This window comes from Aythya ferina (genome assembly GCF_964211825.1).
Source record: "Aythya ferina genome assembly, chromosome: 1".
Taxonomy (NCBI): domain Eukaryota; kingdom Metazoa; phylum Chordata; class Aves; order Anseriformes; family Anatidae; genus Aythya; species Aythya ferina.
Window position 1 is genome coordinate 126512836 of NC_140296.1, and position 20180 is coordinate 126533015.

The 20180-nt window shown below is 44.1% G+C and overlaps 1 protein-coding gene across 2 annotated transcripts in view; it reads right to left on the minus strand.

Moving 5' to 3' along the window:
- Positions 1-19036, minus strand: part of FOXJ2 (forkhead box J2) — a 29220-nt gene extending 10184 nt beyond the window's left edge. For both annotated transcript variants that reach the window (XM_084529191.1, XM_084529190.1), the window contains exons 1-5: positions 18896-19036; positions 3368-3720; positions 2752-2826; positions 742-810; positions 242-382 (exon numbers count right to left, since the gene is read on the minus strand). In XM_084529191.1, the coding sequence (XP_084385317.1) occupies positions 242-382; positions 742-810; positions 2752-2826; positions 3368-3700 (618 nt within the window). In that variant the 5' untranslated portion in view covers positions 3701-3720; positions 18896-19036. The remainder of the gene's footprint in view (positions 1-241; positions 383-741; positions 811-2751; positions 2827-3367; positions 3721-18895) is intronic.
- Between the last annotated feature and the right edge of the window lie 1144 nt (positions 19037-20180).

Below are 20180 nucleotides of genomic sequence, written 5' to 3' on the forward strand. Positions count from 1 at the left end.
GTAGAACACGCGCTGCTATCTCCTATCACTTAGCTCTCTCCCAGCAGACCATCCCAAATGCCATTTTCCTTGACAGAAGTTAACCAGCCACCCCCCATAGCACACTGGCTCCAACATCCAACCCGTTCTTAAATGACACTTCCTCCTTATTTTCTGTCTGATTAACTTCTTCCCTTCCTTTTATTTTTCCCTCCCCACACACACACTTCTTAAGGCTTCTGTCCTCTTCTCCACTGCTCACCTGACTGTAGTTGGCAATGGGGGCAGTGCTCTGGAGTGACAGTTGAGGGGTGGCCTCAGATGGCAAAGAGGCTTCTGTGCTGACTGGAACAGAACCTCGGGGGCTCTTGCTTGCCTCTTGCTCTGGGGAGTCTTGTGGTATCTGTGGAGGGGGAAGAAGGAGAAAAGAAGCCCAAATCAAAAACAGATGGAGAAGTGAAACTGCAGATGGGAAGCCAGCTCCCCCCACTGTTGTTCATGGCTTAGAAAACAGGAGGACTAGGCCTTAATCACCAAAAAGACAGGATAAAGGACTTTAAGCATTATTAACTTAGCTACCGAACAGCAGCAACAGCCACTCAGCAAGATACACGTTAATTCATTCAGTTCTAGCCTTTGTTTCCCCAGTGTGCACACTTTACCCCCAAAATGACAGCATCATCTAGTGCTGGAAGGACTCCTTGGAACAAGAAGGGGGATTCCCCCTCCTGCTCCATGCTGTCAGGAAAGAGTAACACTCACGTCATCATCGGGAGGATGCCGCCTCTTGCGAGATATATCTGGACACGTATCTATTGTCCAATATGAGCCCTGGAAAGAAGACCCAGTGGTGAATTATTGCAGTATTAAATCCGGGTGCTTCCTGCAGCAGGGATTTACTGCCTCAAAAAATGCCGCATTTACTAAACATTAGGACCACCTGGACCACCCTGAGTATCAGACAACTAAGGCCTGGGTGCTGGAAACAGAGGTTGCTCTCTTGCATCGTGTTGTACTGAACAATGAGGTATGGTGCTACAGGTGGAAGGCAGGATGCTTTACGTTTCCATCACTTTGAGACATGACAACAAGAAGAGCAAAAGATGTTTTAGACCTGAGACAGACCAACTCTTTTGGGCCTGTACACCCCCCGTCAGTACCTTCCTCACAGCATGTTATTTTTAATTGACTAATGAGGACCAGCTCAGTGTTCAGACTGGGCAGAAAGAACGAGAAGGATCCCTTTTACCATGCTTGTGAGATTTCACTTTAAGTACTGTGCCCTCTTGGGGGCCTCCCAGGCAAGACAGACACTGACATACAGGAATACATCCAATGGAGGAGCACCATGTTGGCTAGGGGACTAAAATACACCACATACAAGCAGTTCACACAGACAGATCTGTTTAGGCTGGAGAAGAGAAGGCTAAGGAAATCCAACCACTGTCTTAAACTATGTGATGAAATTTTAAGATGACAAAACCCAAACTCTTCTCAGATATGCATAGAATAAGATGCAACAAACACGAGTTATATCAAGAGGAATTCCAATCAGATATAAATGATGGTGGTGCATTGCTTAAACAAGTGCCCATCAAAGGCCTGAACAACCCAATCGTGTCCTGTCTGATAAGCTGGGAGGCGGGGGAAGAGTGGTGTTTGACCTCCTGTGGTCCCTTTCAACCTGAAATAGACTATAATTATGTCAGTTTTTTGTTTTCTGAAGCAGCATACACAGAACTCTAGGGTGTGATTTAACTTATTTTGACCTCCAGTTGAACCTGAATAATCAGTGACAAGCAGAGAATGGGTTATCATTACAAACCCAGCCCAAAATGTCAATGAGCACCTTCAAACACGTACTCTGAAGTCAGGATGGGTTCCCTGGAATAAGCCATATAATCAATAGCATTTTGAGCAGTGGTCTCCAGAGACCTTACTTCAATTTTTAGATGCCAACTGAGCATCACCTAGTCCTTCAAATATAACCTGAAAAGGCCTGCACAAAGGCCTGGCAACTTTAGGATGCTGAGGGATGGAAGAAAGTTAAAATAAATCAATAAAATAAAAGCTTTCTGTCTAAATGCATAGTTTCTCATCCGCACCATCTTCTTCTGCTTGTTTGCTTTGTAAAAGTAACAATATCTGCTTGCCATGTCTTGGTTTTGCCAGCAACTCTCCTTTACAGTTGTTACGTACTAATAAGACTTTATCAGCCTTTACTAACACAACAAATTAATAAATTCGTGACTGCTACTTGTAACTGGTTTCTACAGATCTGAACTACCTGATCATGACATTTTTTTCCCCCAATGCCAAATTGTCTGCAGTCCACATAAGTAGTTCTGCTCTCACTTCCCTGGATCTTGCCTCCATGAACCATGATGTCATGTCATAATCCTGCCATGCACCACCAGCCACTAAAATCTTTCGTAACAGAACAGGTTGGACCAGACCCACACTTAACAAATATAGATGAAGAAAAATAAGAAACAAAACTGAAAAAGTACACTTAACACTATTCCTTTTCCATTATCTTTAAAGTTAACAGAAGATCACAGATAAGAAAAAAGTGCTAAAACCATTTAGGCCCTTTTACAGGTTCCCTTTAAGCAAATGCTTCTGTAGCCAAGTGCAGCAGTAAATCTTACTACTGCTTCCATTTCTGCCTGCACTTTAGGTTTCAAATTCCAGTCATGAGTTAGAAAGAGCAACCCCTGCTTATTCCTTGCAGTTTAAAATGTCTTGCCCAGGAGCGTGCAGATTTCTTACCTTCCCAGGATCATCCCTCGGTCGAGGCACTTTTCGAAAACACTTATTCAGAGAGAGGTTATGACGAATCGAGTTCTGAAGAGAAATTGAGAGGTACAGGTAAGTGCTACAACAAAAACATATAGCCTTCTGTGTATGCTCAGGTGTGGGTAGAGAAAACGGAAGGGAAGCGTATACTCAAAAGCCAAACCTCACTACATATACCCACCATGCAGCAGAACAGAAGCTTAGGAAAGGAGAGGAATAGAATAGGCTGAGTAACTGGGGCTGAACCACCTATACAAATACAAAAGGTACAGTGAAAATAGTATCAGCGTGATGCAGAGACTGGCAGTAACGTGGGTTTTGTGGGTTCTTTTTGTTGGTGTTGGTTTTTTTTTTGTGGTGATTTTCTTCCCTCTTTTCCCCAGGATTCTTTGTAAGGGCCACCACGTACACGCAACAAAAATCTGAGAAAAAAATGGGACCTCTGTCTCTCTTCATTTCTTCCAAATGGTCAACTTAATTTCACATCTGTTTCTCTTCATTTTGCTCAGTGAGCACATTTGGCACAGAACTAAGAAAATAACATCCATTTATTAGACGGAAAGGGCACTTTAGCTATGGAAGTCCTTACCTTCCAACCAATACCAGCATTTTTGTAGTAGGGAAAATTGTCACAGATCCAACGATAGATCTCACTGAGTGTCATCTTCTTGGCAGGCGACGAGTTGATTGCATACGTGATCAGAGTGGCATAGCTGTAACGTGGCTTCCCATCTTGATGCACTGCAGCCTCATCCTTACTCAGAGTAGCATTGGGATCAGTTGGTGAGCCTGGAGGACACTTTCGGGCAGCCCCTGGAGGCCCTGCTTGTGAGGAACCCCCCAGTTTTTCAATAGTAGCTCTTAAAGTAAGCTGTGGGAGCCAGTCAATGGAGGTGAGGCTGCTTTCCAGGTCAGAGGCCATGGTGCTGGAAGCAGGTGTATCTGTGAGAAGAACAAAAAGCACAATGAGAACTCCTCATATACAAACAAGGTAAACCATAACAACAGAAATATCCGTTTGCATTCCCCTTCTCTACTTCTTCCCCTATCACAAAATACCGGAGTGAAGATCATCCTGCTTTGCATACATTATTCAGACAGATATAATCATCCAAAAAGGCCTACCACTACGTCTCCAGGAAGACCATTCTTGCTAGGACAGCACTGATGATAATTTTGCTAGGACAGCCTTATCCAGAGCATCCCAACTGTTCTCAGGTAAAGAGCCAAGATCTATTCAAAGGACAGGGACCCTCTTCAGCAGCTGCATCACATTCATTCCTTTACTACCTAATATAACCTTGAGGCCTTCACCAAGATTAGCTGTAATACAGTAGGTTTGTCGTGTCATGTAAGAGGAAGATCGTGGCTAAAAGGGAATACCCACTCATTCACACCATATCCAAACCACAATGGATCTGATGATCTAATTAAGATCATCTGGAAAAGTCAGGACTGTGACTATCTTAATTTGGGGAGAAATTAATTTCTCTCTAAGGCCCACTCTGTCTTTTTGCATCAGGTGACATTATAATTAATCCTATTCCTTGGGGCTAGGATTACATATCTCATTTTAAAACACCAAGATCATGCATAATACTATATATAGATAATTACATCTACCATGTCGAGGTGGAACAGACTATATAAAGCTTGTAATAGTTAAAGCTTTGCCTACCATAACCCATTTTTCCTAAACATACATACAATTTTGATTGTATTAAATCTTGCTGAATTCACGAAATAACAAGCAAATATTTTGCCCAAATCTGAGACATGAGAAAAACTGACTTATCCAAGCTCACACTACAAATTTGCCACAGGGCAGAAACAGACTCGGGATCTTTCTTTTCATAAATATTACATATTCCCCCCCAACCCCCCCAAAAAAAATTAAAACACACCTGTCCAACATGACTAGCACTTGTAGCCAGGGTTTCCTACTTAAATATTTTATAGGAATAAAATATTCAATAGCATAAACACGGATGAACTTGTACACAGTACAAAAAGCTTATATGCCGCCTTTTGAAGTAGTCAGGGCATCAGAAAGATCATTATTCTTACTTGCAATTAGAAGCATCATTCGTTTGGACTGAGGTAGTTTCCATGGTCACAACCTGCACTGCTCTGCACTTAAGCATTGAACAAAAATAAAAATAAAATTTTGAAGGGCTGCAAGTTCTGCATCTTTCATTTTGGAAATTAATCTCTGTGGAGAATTCGATGATACCACCCCGTATCTCGCTAGTACATACAAAAGTTAAATGCCTAAAGACATGCATGCTCTTTTGTACATGCTCACGTAACAAATTAACTACATGCCTACATGTCAGAGAGCACAGACTAGTGTGAACATGCACTGCTTCGGAAAGATTCACCAGTCAACACCCCCCACACAAGTCCATCACTCATCTGAGCAGATCAGATGAGAAAGGGAGACGCACAAATAGATATTCATTCATTAGAGTATCTGAGTACTCATGCAGAGTATGATACAATACTCTGGTGGAGCATTACAGACACTCATTCTAAAAATAGGCATTTTACAATAACGCAGTGGATGCACCCAGCATTTTGACACAGAAGCTCCCCACTCTGCCCCACAACCACGTGTGTTACACAGAACCACAGAGTGGTTAGGGCTGGAAGGGGCCTCTGGAGGCCATCTGGTCCAAGCCCCCTGCTCAAGCAGGGACACCCAGAGCACGCTGCCCAGGATCACATCCAGGTGGCCTTGGAAGATCTCCAAGGAGGGAGACCACCACCCGTCTGGGCAACCTGTGCCAGTGCTCCGTCACCTGCACAGTGGCAAAGCGTTTCCTGATGCTTAGAGGGAGCTTCCTGTGTTCCAGTTTGTGCTCTCTGCCTCATATCCTGGCACTGGGCACCACTGAGAAGAGCCTGGCTCCACCTTCTTTGCACCCTTCCATCAGGTATCTGTAGGCATTGCTAAGATCCCCCTGAGCCTCCTCTTCTCCAGGCTGAACAGTCACAGGTCTCTTGGCCTCTCCCCATAGGAGGGGTGCTCAGTCCCTTGATCATCCTGGTAGCCCTCTGTGGGGCTCTTTCTGTATTCAAACATTTCTCTTGTTTTGGGAAGCCCAGAACTGGACACAGTGCTCCAGGTGTGGCCTCACCAGTGCTGAGCAGAGGGGAGGGATCACCTCTCTTGACCTGCTGGTGGTATTTTGCTTAATGCAGCCAATTAGCTGTCGTAGCAGCAATGACATATGGTTGACTCATGTTCAACTTGGTGTCTACCGGGATTCCTCGGTCCTTTTCAGCAGAGGTGCTTCCCATCTGAGCGTCCCCAGTACGTACTGGTGCCTGGGGTTGTTCCTCCCCAGATGGAGGCCTTTGCACTTTTGAACATGTTGAACTTCATGAGGTTCTTGTCAGCCCACCTCTCCAACCTGTCAAGATCCCCCTGCACGGCTGTGCAGCCCTCTGGTGAGTCAACCACTCCCCCCAGTTCTGTGTCATCACCACCTCACCCAGATCATTAATTAAAATGTGAAGCAGGACTGCACCCAGTATTGCCCTCTGGGCTTCATTGGCAGCTGCTGGTCTCCAACCAGACTTTGCACCACTGACCACTACCTTCAAGGCCCAGCCATTCGGCCAGTTGTTGACCCACCTCACACTTCTGCACTGATGTGCCCTCACAGTACAGAGGAATGCACAAAGCCTACACCCCGACACGATCCTACACACCAAACCTTTCGTTTTCGTGCACAATTTCATGCGTACATGACACCTTTCAGGCCCGGGCCACCTACACAGCACACCAACAAAACCCGCAAGCAGCTGCGCCAGCACGCGGGGCTGAGGAAACACCTCCCAGCGTCACCACTCACGCCCCGGCGCCTGCATGGATTGAAAAGTAAAATTGCACCACTGCAGTATCTGTAGTGGGTGGAAACATTTCTCTGCCTGTGGAGGAAAGGAAAAGCCCAACTGCTACCAACTTATCTATCTGCTCATCTGCCACAGATGACAGCGATGACTGCTTGCTCTGCAGCTGAGTGATCAGAGCTGCAGAAGGCTTCACACCATGCAGCCTGCTGAAGTTACTGCTTATTGAACGTAGATAGTTCAACCAAGAGGGGCCAATCTCAGGCATTTTTAAAAAACAGAAAGCAGCATTATTCCTTTCCAAATCACCCAAGGGTAAAGCAACAATACATTTTTACACAGCTTTGGGCACACGGACAAAGGCTGCTGGGACTGCTGACATCGAACGGAAACACAGCGAGACCTGCACGGTAACTTCACTTGGACAGCCCTCACTAACAAGTATTAGTTTGATCAACCTGGGAGGAAACAAACATGAACTGATGTCAGATGAATGTTGAATTTTCTAAGTGTGCCTCATAAAGATTTCAATTTTTCACAATGCAATCGGAGAACACATGATCTTATCATATGCATTAATCCAGAAATATCAGTTGTGCTAACAATACAAATCAAAATAGTTACAAGTTACAGCTAACACCTCCTTTCTTAAACACATATCAAGAAAATTAAGCTACTAAAACCTATAACAGATTGAGATACCGAAATGAAAGAAAAAAAAAATATGGAACAACACAAAACACTGCAGTTTTCTTAAAGATTCAGATTTGCCCAGCTAGTATCAGTAGAGCATTTAGCTCTACTTCACTGGCTATAAAGTAAAATGCAAAGTTGATACCAACACACCAACTCTCAAACGTACAAGCACTACTGTATTTGTGTAAAATATCTGTCAGGGAGACAAGCAAGGTTAGAATTGGGTCCCATCACTTTCACACTAAGAATCTGTTTTGTTTTTTTTCCCATTCTCTGGTTTATAAAACATTTTAACAAGAAAACAAAATCCTTAAACTTTAACTATATATATAATTAAATATATATGTATGTTAATATATGTATGCATATGCACTAACCAACCCATATTGAAACAACTACTTCTCAGTAAAATCCAGCAGCTCTTTAAGAATACATACGCCAGACAGTAATTCTGGACAGAAAGACTTTTAGATGTGAAAGCAATCACCTGTGATATTTCAAGGCAGTGGAATAAGACTGTTTTTCCAAGCTTAAACTTTATCATATTGCCGGAATTATAAATCTGTATCCTGGCAGTAAAGGATCTGTAGCATTCGTGCACAGTCAAACCCTCAGGTACAGTGGCAATTCCAGAACAATGTTGACACAAAAATAATTTGGTATAATTTGTTACTAAATTACTATAACAGTAGTACTTGCTATAATTTGTGCTGTGTATTTTCATTCATCTGATCCGAGCCGTACACCAGCTTGACACTACTTAATGGTACAGCACAACACCGCTACAGCCAAACGTCAGCAGCTGATGGTTCTTTCATCTTCCCCTTCCCAGTTCATTGCCTGACAATTCTTCTTTCAAATTCCTTTTTTATAATCCCACTCAAAGAGAGAAAAAAAAAAAAAAAAAAAACCAACAACTAGTGACTAACAAACATACTGAACCAAACAAGGGTGTTTAAAAAAAAAAATCCTACCATATTAGCAAGACAGATTTAACTCCAAATAAATAAAAAGACAGTTAAGGACCAGAATTCATCATCTCCCATTTTGCATGTACAGAAGTAAATGTTATCGGTTTATATATTTGGTTGACTTTAAAAATCAGCTGTAAGGTAGCCAGTCATAACCACCATCAGCAGCTGGAAACTGACTGCACAGTCTGCACTCCTCAAGTACTAACTAGTTCCAGCACAAGACCAAGTCAAGACAGATCAGAGATACAGAAACGACAGCCAAGCACCAACTCAGATCTGCAGCTAAATACACAAGAACCTGTCTGATTCATAAGGAAGACCTATTAAAGAAAATCCTAGCATGGAATACCTGTTAAAAACCATTAATTCCCTCAGGACTAGTAACACTTCACTGCAGCGCTCCAGGAAAGCTACTGCCTTACTGTGAGTATCTGCAGCTCACAAACTGAACCTCAGGTTGAAAACGTAAGCCAGCTTTCTGTCTGTCAGATTGTACCATACCTGCTGCTGGACTGCAGAAATGTGTACTGTGCCTACCCTGCTGTTTTGCAAAAGCTTGTTCTTAGTCAGCCCTTACCTTGTGCCACTACTACTTACGTATCAGGAACGGAAGAAAGATCTGAACAGTGAGGAACAACACTCTGAGGGGCAACACTGTGTGCAATCACTTAACATTTATAACCTGAAATATTCTCTAAGGCAGGTCCCAAAGGCTGTCCATTCAGTAGAGGGTGAAGCAATGAATGAAACTACACCATACACAGCCTATAGATAATGCATATTCTACAACAGATCTGTGGATTTACTTTCTAAATTTACTTTTCACTGTTGCTTTATTTTTCTTCCTCCTGCTATTCTAATCCAATGAAACACTGCTGGTGAAACACTCAAAGGAGACTCAATCTAATTTTCTCAACATAAACTTTGAGAAGGAAGATACACAAAACAGACTACCAAGTAGTGAGACACATTGCTGCAGAACACCTGTAAAAATAAGATCACTTCTACTGAGGTGCCTGAAGCACAGATCCAATGCTGACAGTATGCATCTAATATAATCTGACATAAACCTCACTTCTGGGGTATTTGGGGTAATTTTGGGGTAATTTTTTATTATGGGGCAAACAAATAAACATCATCATGAGGAAAAGAAAAAAAAAAAAAAAAGAACTTGACCACTGAAACAGAAAGGTGAGCAGGATGCCAATTAGACTAAACTGCCTTAGAAACTAAGGAAGAAAGTAACACATGAGAATGCATGAGAAAACAGGTTTTACTTTGACAAAAAAAAATAAAAAATGTACTTTATCAATGTTACTAAGGAGCTGGAGATTATCAAGGGGCTGGAGTGCCTCTCCTATGAAGACAGGCTGAGGGAGCTGGGGTTGTTCAGCCTGGAGAAGAGAAGGCTCTGGGGAGACCTTACAGCAGCCTGCCAGTGCCTAAAGGGGGCCTGCAGGAGAACTGAGGAGGGACTCTGTGTCAGGGGGTGTAGGGACAGGACAAGGGGGAATGGCTTTAAACTAAAAGAGGAGAGATTTAGATTAGATATAAGGAAGAAGTTCTTCACTCAGAGGGCAGTGAGGCCCTGGCACAGGTTGCCCAGAGAAGCTGTGGATGCCCCATCCCTGGAGGTGCTCAAGGCCAGGCTGGATGGGGCTTTGGGCAACCTGGTCTGGTGGGAGCTGTCCCTGCCCATGGCAGTGGGGGTGAAACTGGATGATCTTTAGGGTCTTTTCCAACCCAAATCATTCTATGATTGTTCATAAATGAAACTTAACCTGGAAGAACTGGCAGGGGTTGTGTTATTATATTAGCAGGCAAAAATGAAAGCATTGCAGTTAGAAAGCACACTTCTGTTTGCAGTACCTATAAAAGGAGGAAAAGCAGTCCCTGTCGCAAAGAGGTAGCAGAAACCATCATACCCTAGAACCACCCTTCTCTTCGTTGGGAGCAGTATAACAAGCACAAAAAATAAACTAATACAATAATTAAACTAATAAGCTAATAATTTATTGCCAATAAATTATTGGACTGGAGGTGTGGTAATAGAGTGTACACAGCTCACACTAGTCATGAGCTACAAAGGAAAAAAAAAGGCTTCAATCAAAGGAAGTTACTGTCATCTAAAAGCACACAGCTATATGGATATGAACTATGAAAAGTTATTATGTATTAATTTTTGTAGAAAACTGGCAGGAAGATACAGTTTACAAAACTTGACCTGCATATTTAAACTTATCAATAGATAGCATTACAGCCAACATCCAAAACATCACGTCAAGGGAAACAGTGTCTTTACAGGCATAAAAGGGTAGAATCAAACAGTTTGATCTAAATTTTAGTAGTAAGACCAACTACTCAAAAGACTTTTGTCATTTGCTACATGAACATGCTGCAGAAATGTAGAGAAACGCTCAGCAAACATTGCAGAAACCCCTCAGACAGTCTGAAGATGTGTTCAAAGTTAAGATTAGTGTGCTTATTTATGGTGCTGTGCAAGTGAGAGTGGGGAATATGTAACACCTGTTAAAAGAAACAGCAAATGATATTGAGAATAGTGGCATGCTTAAAATACTTCTGAGCTAAAAGTTACTTTAGTTGTAGTAAGACCATCATAAAAGATTTATTCTAATAATAAGCCCCATGTCCCATTATTATGTTAAAAAAAAAAAAAAAAAAAAAAAGTAAAAGCAAACCAAGTAAATTTGAAGCAGCACAATGAAAATAGATCACCCCAGCAGAAGGATCTCTACAGCATCCCTCCACCTTCAGAACCACTACGCAACATCTTACCATTGGAAACAGGAGCACGATTCTAAGCACATGCCAGGAAGGTAGGAGAAATCTTTTGGCACGAATATTAACAGAACAATTAGTCCTACACTGGAAAAGGTATTGGGTATTGTTTTTGGAAATAGTTCAAATTCATGAGCACATATCTGGAACGAAGGTTTCCCTTGGAAACCCAGAAGTCGGAGGTAGACAAACCATATTTAAGAGAAGGTATTTTCCCCCAGCTTCATGGAAGCACCTAGCTTGAAAAGAAGGATTTCGATTTTAGCTGCCTATCAGAATCATATCCCGTAGTAAAGCTTCAGTACAGGATATGCAAACACTGATATGACACACAGATTGTCTCTGAAATTAGAGACAATCAGAAGTAGATCAGCATGCAAAGTATCTTGTTCAGAAGATCTTCACATCACTGCAAAGACAGCTAGAAAAGCCCGGGTTAAAAAAATGCAACATGCACTTGTAAATAAAAAAAAATGTGTTCTTATTCACATTAAAAAATGGATCTGTCAGTAAAAAATGAAAATCTGACTGCAAGTGGCCTGTTCACCAAAAGCTGAACCACTGAAAAAGACATTAGTCCATACGAATTCTGCAATAGCTGCTGAAACAAGCCACAACCCACACTGACCTTGTGAGAAAATGAGTATCAAGCACCAACTTTGCATTGAATTCACAGAGAACAAGGAAACTGGTATCAAGTACAGATCAGTGGAGTACCACCTAGCACAGGAAATGCTCCCAGAGTTGAGATTACCAAAGCCCTGCAGAAAAAGTTGTTAAAGAAGAGCTTGGAAGCAAAGTACAGATGAAATTTAAGTTGTAGATTGATCAGATGAATCACGTAGCCCTGTGTAAAGTTCACAAATTATGTCTCAAGCACAACTTTAAACACAATCCTTTTTCACTTCTTTGTTAGCTGTTCATTTGAACTAATGTGATTGAACAGTCTTCCAGGAGACATCTGACAGCCTCCAGCCAGGTGCACAACTTTTAAGGATTTTCAGCAAGTGTGAACATCAAAAGGATTCCACGTACCACAGGAGAAGGGATGTACACCCATTAGTTCCTTCTTCTAGCTTAAAATGCTATTACTGCTACTTGGCACTCTGTATCCTACCTACGAAGTGCTACTTTCTGTGTGTCATCCTCAGACCAAGCCTCCTGTTCGGGCTGTTACAGACTCATAAAGAAGCCACGTTCTTCCACACGCACGCTTACCACAGCTGCCACCTTGCTGTTCTGAATAAATGTTTTCTGCTCCAGCTCTGACCTTCCCAGTCTCCGAGATGTGCCTTCGCTTATGACTATCTGTATTTACTTTTGTAATCGGTCCCGTTCGCAGGAGCAGCCTGGGAGAGGAGGACACATGCAACAATAACCCAGCTACATCTGAGTATCGGCAAGGCCTTCGGAATAATTTTCAAATATGTAAATAAGTAACCTCCAGTTTGTCTCGCCTCTATTGGCTGGCAATTCTCCTATATGTATCAAGGTATGAGTCAGCTGAGGAGGAATGCGAAGGGATGATCACGCAAGAAATGGAAAGGCACAGCGTCATGCCTGTGTTGCTGGAGAGCAAAGGACAACACAATAAAAGGCAGAAAGAGATAGGGGAGAGGCATAAATGTGGAAGGCCCCTCAGAGGAGGGGCGAGAAACTGTGACCTTACGTGGTGCACGATGGCCAACGGGCAGAACTGAGGGGGAGGAGAGGTGGCAATGCTTTGACTAAAAATGCCAGGAGGTTTTGCTTCAGCAACTGTCTTTTTGACAAGACTCGGGGAAAGTAAGAATTGTCAGAGGCCAGGAAGAAGAGAGAGCAGTAGCTGAGATGGCAAGCAAAACAGAAAGCATAGGGGTTACCCAAACAGGTAACTAAGAAAGAAGCAGCAGATTAAGGGCATGAAACTGGAGGACGAGGTCTTGTATCGTAAGTGTAAAAATAACAGTGTGATTCGGAGAAAACCCACGTCCAACTAGGGTCCAACTGTGGGAGGTTGCAACAGAGGAAAGCAGGAAACAAAGGGAAATCTCACGGGAGATTTCTGGGGTTTCATCCTGGTCTCAGCAATTTTGAACTATCAGCAAATCATTAAAAAAAAAAAAAAAATGAGACATTAAGGTGGTATGCTGAAATGCATAATGTAATATCGCTGGCATGAAGAAAGTGAAAAAAAGCCAGGAGAGCATGCCAGAAGTGGGTCTGTGTGTCTAACTTATGAAAAAATAAATGGAGGAAGGTAAATGGCCTAGTACAGAAGTAACTGAATAAGTAACTAGAACAGCAGGAGGGAAACCAGGAAAATACAGACACAAAAGTCAAAGGAGGACAAGATTTCAAGACTGGGCATGATCAAGTGTCAAAAACAGCAGGGAAGCCAAGAAGGATGAAGATGGAATACAGACCCTGAGACCTGGCCAAGAAAAGGTCACTAGAGATCTTAGAAGGAGACTCTTCAAGGGAGTCAGAGTATCTATACTCAAGTCAACTTTAAAAACAATCCCAGGCTACTGACACGGCACAGGATCTGTCACCCTTCAGTTCTGGCTTTGTGGGTCCTGCCACGAAACACGAACGACCAGGGGCATCGTGCTGCCACTGCTCCTCAGCGCCAAGCAAAGCAGCACGCAGAGGCGTCGAGTTCAATTTCACACCGCAATTAAGGTAATCGACAGGAAGAAGAACACCAATAACAACACCCAGCCTTCATGAAGGGTTTCTCCTCCTCACACTCTGGAACCCTTGGAAGGGACGATTCCCGATTCCCTCTTCCAGCGTCAATAGGAAGCTGTGCAAAGAGGAGCACGCGGCGCCAGGTCAGCCAGCAGAGCAGCAGCAGAGCCACGCGGAGCACACAGCACGCCCACGCCAGCTTTCAACCTTGAAACCCTGTCTGCTTTGCTCAGGTGGAGAGAAAGGGAATTTCAAAGGGAATTAATAGTTTGCCCATTCTTGTCTGCAAGTTACTGATGGAGAGGGAGATTTTTAAAATATTTTTTTCCTTAATTTTTTGGAGGGAAACTGAGAATTCACAAACTTTGCTCCTTTAACTGATGACAACAAGCAGTCCAGATTCCTTCCCAGTTATTCAGATTTGAACTTTTAGCAGTATGTATATGTTTCTCACCATCAGCCACAGCCTTTACACAGCAAAGAGCATAAACAAAATTTGAATTGCTAATGTAAAGAATAAAAAGCAAATACTTCTTCCTCCAGGTATAAAAGCTCTCACTCATCTCTCGCTCATTACTCAGTCTCTGTCATACATTAGAAAGGCCAAACAAAAACACACATGCCTTTATTTGTTGACTTCATGTCAAGTAAACCGACCAGCTTAGAGAGATCGGATCAGAAATGAGGCACTGGGCCTTGCACAAATTGTTCACACCAACTCAAAACCAAGCTCCTGAGGTGCTGGGAGCAACCAGAGATTGCAGTGCAAGGGGCTTTCATTCCAACCAAATAAAACCTTGAAGAAAAAAAACATGAAGAAAGGAAGGGGAAGGAAAGGAACATGGGAGACAAAGTACCATTCCCCAGCTTTGTTGACCTAGACATTTTCAGATGAACAGAGTTTCATTTATTTTATATTTGTATAAAATGTGCTTCTTGACATAAACTCTGGCCAAAAAAAAAAAAAAAAAAAAAAGGAAAAGTTTATCCACAAGCATATAATCTAACAAAAGCCAAAAAGACTGAAATACAGGTGCAATAATGGTGAAATACATGGTGAAATACAGGTGCAGAAATAATGAGATCTGTGAAACGGGTTAAGAAAGGACTCCTGATAGTAAAGAAACTTTAAAGGACATAGGGAATGCTTCTCTTTGAAGAGACAAGAAATGTTTCAGGCTTCTAGGGCCACAAGAGAGAATGACAAACGGACAGTAAGGAAAATAAGATGCAAAGAGCAGTACAGAGAGAACTGGGAGGAGTACTGGGGTGTAGGAGGAAGTGAAAGTAAAGTAGATGGGGTGGAAACACGCTGGGCCTTAAAGGTGCAGGAGAGGAGCCTGACTATGACACAACGATGGGAAGCCAGGGATGGGATTCAGGAAACTGCTCACGAGGTCCGCAGCTCGCAGCATCTGTGTCTTCTGCCTTTAAGGCATCGACTCAAAGGGTCATATTAGGACGGGGTAGAGGATGGAGCAGTCAAAGACAGGAGGATAAAACAGCTGGCTGGTCCAAATATTGGCAAGGCACCACAGCTCACACCTGTAACGGGTCCTACGCTCTGTTCTCTGCATTCTGAAATGTTCCCAGTATTCTGCATGTTCCTTTTCAAAGGTAAAATGAAAATTTTGCAGCTCATTCATTGTGAAAAAGTACTGCAGCATGCTTGCCCTCTCTCAGTAACATACACTCAGAGGATGCCTTAAAACATGGAAAAACTAAGGGCAGAGTAGACGTATGCCATGGATTTTTATGTTCATCACATATACCTCAGAAGGAGGACACACCAACAGCACAGTAGGTAGCAAGTATCAATGTTAAATCCTATAAAAATGATAAGCATTTTGTAGTTGAACACAAGCGGGATATTCTTGATAAAATAATGAGTACAGCAGCCAGCAAAACAGGGGTTCAGATACTTTTCTTTAGGCTTCAGTATTGACACAACTGGAAAATTCACACATTTTGGAAGTAACAATTTTGGGCTGTCAATCTGGGCACTACCCTCACTTTCCAAGTTGTCTTCTGGAAGTGCTAGAAACATTTTATTATTATTATTATTATTTAATTAAAGCATCACAAGGCAACAGTTTCTGCAAACGAAGTGCCACAGCGCACAGAGGGTTCTGTTCTCAAGTCACTGGTTACAATCCCAAAATTGGGGAAAGCAAATGGAAAAGCGAGTCCAAAAGCATCTCATCTTCTGATTGCTAATGACAGAGATGTAATTCCTGTCTGACAGCTGTGTAAAATGAGATAATCATCTCAGCCCTGCTCTTGAGAGACAGCTGTCCATATCACAGTTGCCATTAACCATACTTCTTTTCTGACACTTGAAGGGCCAAAGATCCAGACTGTGATGCAGACCGAATCTCCCACTACAAAGGTCAGCTGAAATTTACAGCAGGACGTAGTAAGTGAAGATACCAGTACCTCTGGGATGAGAAAAGACCTTCTTGAGAGACATAAGCATTCAGCTGCATTTTTATTGAAAAAATAAGTACTAGTATAGTCACAACCACATCTTGGACTGGGAAATGATATCTGAACTCCTTAAAAATCATTTATTCTGTTTCATTTGAAACTGTCTGACTCTTTATTCTACCCTAGACGCTTGCCTACAGAACCAGATTTCAAGATAAAAATCCAAGAAACTTACAGAACACATACTGAAACATTAATATAACCTCCTAACCTTTCAGTAATTTAATCCTTTTGACATAACTGTCCAGACCTTCTCATTGCATTTTACCTTAGGGCTTGACATGAAGTTCTGAGATGAGAGTGGAGCACACGCGGGGCAGAATCACGCTGCTTCAACTTTAACAGTCAACTTTGGGAATGATGAATGACCAAATTTAAACTTACAAATCCATACACATGCGTTTAAGTGTCTCTGTACAGTGAAGACTTCATTGCCTCTGTTAAGTCAACTCTACATTCCTGGGCACTTAGGAAAATTAGGCTATTTACTTAGGTACCTAAATGTGGTTTCAGAAGTCTAATTTTAGGTGTTCATGTTTAATATTCTTAATGTAAACGCTTAAAGACATAGTGCTTCCATTCAAATGCGTCTATACAGTACCTTGCACTTTTTATGAAGGCAATATTCTCCATTTTTCTTTCATGGATACTTCTGAATAAAATAAATGATGCAAAACAGCTGCAGTATTCCACCTCAGAGGAAGCTGCATTTCAGTCTGTGATAAACGTTTGATGAAAATACCAACATCACCACGGAAAACCTATGCTCCCAAAAGATTACCCCCTCCCTCGATTTTATCAGTCTGTCCTGGCTTTTGTATAGTTGTATTTCAGACTACAAGATCTTCAGAGCAGAGATTGTCTTAATTTTGTGTGTCTGAGTCAGCACCGAATGCACTGTCAGCAATTACCAAATAAATAGCCAACAATTACACTACAGCATATGAGTTTCTGCCCTGGATGTCTGTTGTGAAAAAAAAAGGCTCTGATACAAACTAAAAAAATCATAATAACCAAGGGAAACATATACAAATATATATATACACACACAAAAATAATCATTGCAGGAAAGCAGAATTCTGTAAGGCTGGCACATATATTCTGTAAAGCGCCCTGGCATCCATCAGAGCCAAAAGCACTTGAAAAATGTCAAGTCATTACTGTGAGGATGGGGACAGAGCAAGGTAAATTGGCCTCTGGAGAATGAAAAGTTAGCTACCCCCTTGAATTTAACCTCTAGAGCATGAGAAGTCAGTTACCCCCCTGAATGTACAAAGGACAAAATGCCTCAGTTATCTCTTCTCTTGCGCTAGATAACACTGTACTCAAAACAGGCTGATTGCATAACTGTAGGGCAACAGGTAGGAGGGCATCTAACAGTACTCTGAATATACATCACCTCTGGGTTCAGTCTCCCCTTCGCAAGGAGCACCTTCTCAAGCTATGGATAACTGTCAAAATTCCCTGCAGAAATGGGGAATTGTTTTGGAGGAACCTGGAGGCATCATCCCCTGTCTGATCTCACTGGCCACGTTTTTTCTTCAGGGTTTCCCTGCTCACTGTTCTGTGAAATGCATACTGCAAGGCTTCCTGTCCTGGTCAAGGGCCCTTTGATCTTGGATTTCCTCACTGCTGTCTCAGTGGAGAACACAAATAGAAGTACCTCAGGTGAGGTACCCGTGGGTTTGGTTCTTCTGCTACAGGGATCTGCTTTGACTTCATTTGAAACGAAGCCTCCCTTGGACTCGATTTCTCAGGAAATCACGTTGCTGTCAGAATAGTCATCTGGGGCTGGAAATTAACTGTCTTGTCTACAGAAAGCAGCCGGCTTGGCTCGCGACGGCACCAGGGTTACCCTTCACGTGAGGACAGCGTACAACACACACCAAGACTGGCAGCAGCAGAATGGCTTCTTCTGACTTTCAGAGCAGGTCCCACTAGCACTACCGTGATTTTTCATTCCTAGGCCCCCGAGCACAACAGATCCCACTCCCAAGGGCACTCACACCAGCGTCCACCCCACAGCCCCGAGGTACAGCAGGACACGCGGGACCTGCACGTTCAGATCCCAAGCACAGGAAGGTCTGCATCCCATGGTGATTTTATCACCACCGTTATTTGCACAGGAAGGCATGCAAGGAGAACAACTGCCACTCCAGCCCCATGGAGGCATCCTTGGGCACTAGCACTGCAAATCACCGTCTGTATCTCCTCGATACTTTTTGGGCAGTATTATCCTTCTCAATGACCCCTGAATGGAAGAAATTCACTCCACACCAGAGATGACGAAGGCTGAGCCTAGGATTAATGCACCAGTGCAATAAAATAGAAGGGAGAGGACAGCAAGGTTTCTTACAATTAATTAAGGTTAAGGTCTCCAATAAACTAAATAGCAAGGAAAGGCATCAGATCAATTACACATAGGGTACAAGATCACAAAATGACAAGAGATGGAGAAAAACAGCCATAGGAAGGTTTGGAAAAGGTTCAGAAACAACAGGAGAGGAAAAAAAAAAAAAAAGATTAAAAGGAAAGAAGATATGGTGAGAGAAGAGACATGGAAAATAAAGATAAAAAGCAAAAGAGAAGGACAGATAGGAATAGGAAGGTGATATAATGCGGTCACTCACTCTGACTGGAAGATTCTTCTGGAGGGAGGTGGATTATCTTCAGTGCTGGTTTCTGGGGTGCTGCTCTTCACACTTCTCTGAGACCCATCCTCAGAATGTTGCTGTCAGTTATTCCAAGAGCTTCTTCAAGAAATATTTCGAGGGCGTGGGGGTTGCAGATTAAATCAGAATCTTGAGTATTATAACAATCTGCCTGGGACTGTCACCTCCCTAAAACTGCTGGTTTTATCCCTGGATGGAGATCCGCTCTCCCTTTTGGCAGCTGAACACCAAAGGGGTGTTCCCCCGGGAGACTGCCTTTTCTTCTCCTTGCCGCCTGTCAGATTGGGGAAATTGATCTCCAATGGCCTCCCTACCTGGAAGTCCCTCTTCTTTTTCCTGTAGGTGCACCTTGTCCTTGGGGGTGGCGGGACCACTTTCTGTGAAATAACTCTTGCCAACGCTGTGGGTATTATCGGGGATCTCTGCCTTTTCCCCTCCCTGTAATCGGGAGGTCAGCGAACACTTGGAGAAAACCCCCTTGGGGTTAGGGAAGGCGGGATCTCCCTTGGGACGGCGGGGGATCGGGTAGCTCAGTACTGCAAATCACCTTTACCTCCAGCGGCCAGCAGCAGCTGGAAAAGGGAAGAGGAGGCACCTAAATTTACCCGTGCTCTCCCTCCCGAGCAGGGATAAATAACCAAAACCACTGCACACGCAGCCGGGGCTCCTGCTTATTTCTGCCTTGCCCGCTGCCTCCCTGGGGCGCCCGGGGTGCCTCCTGCGGGCCGGCTCCTCCCGTGCCTTGGGGGGGGAATCTCCTCACCGCCCAGACGGGCACCGGGGGGGCGCGGGGCCGCTCGGGGCTATCCCCGCCACCCCCGGCAGGCCGCGGGGGTCCCCCCCAGCCCGGCCCGGCCCGGCCCGGCCCAGCCCTGCCCGGCCCAGCCCAGCCCAGCGCCCTGAGCTCCGGCCCCGGCTTCCCCCCAGGCCCCGGCCCCGGCTACCGCGGGAGGCCGCGGCGGCCCTCGGGGCTCAGCGCCCGCCTCCGCCGCCGTCCGCCGGGCCTCGGCTGCGCCCCCGGGGGCTCCCCGGGCCCTGGTGCCGGAGCAGGGGGGGGGACGGGGGATGGGGGACGGGGAGGGGGCGCCCGGGCGGGCGGCGCTGAGTCCCTCCAGGCCCCGCCGCTCCCGCGGCTGCTGCTGCTGGCGGCGGCTCCGCTGCAGGCCCCGGCTCCTCCCCGGCCCCGCTCCGCCTCCTCCGGCTCCCCCCGGCCGCGGCCGCCCCCGCCTCACGCGGGTTAAGG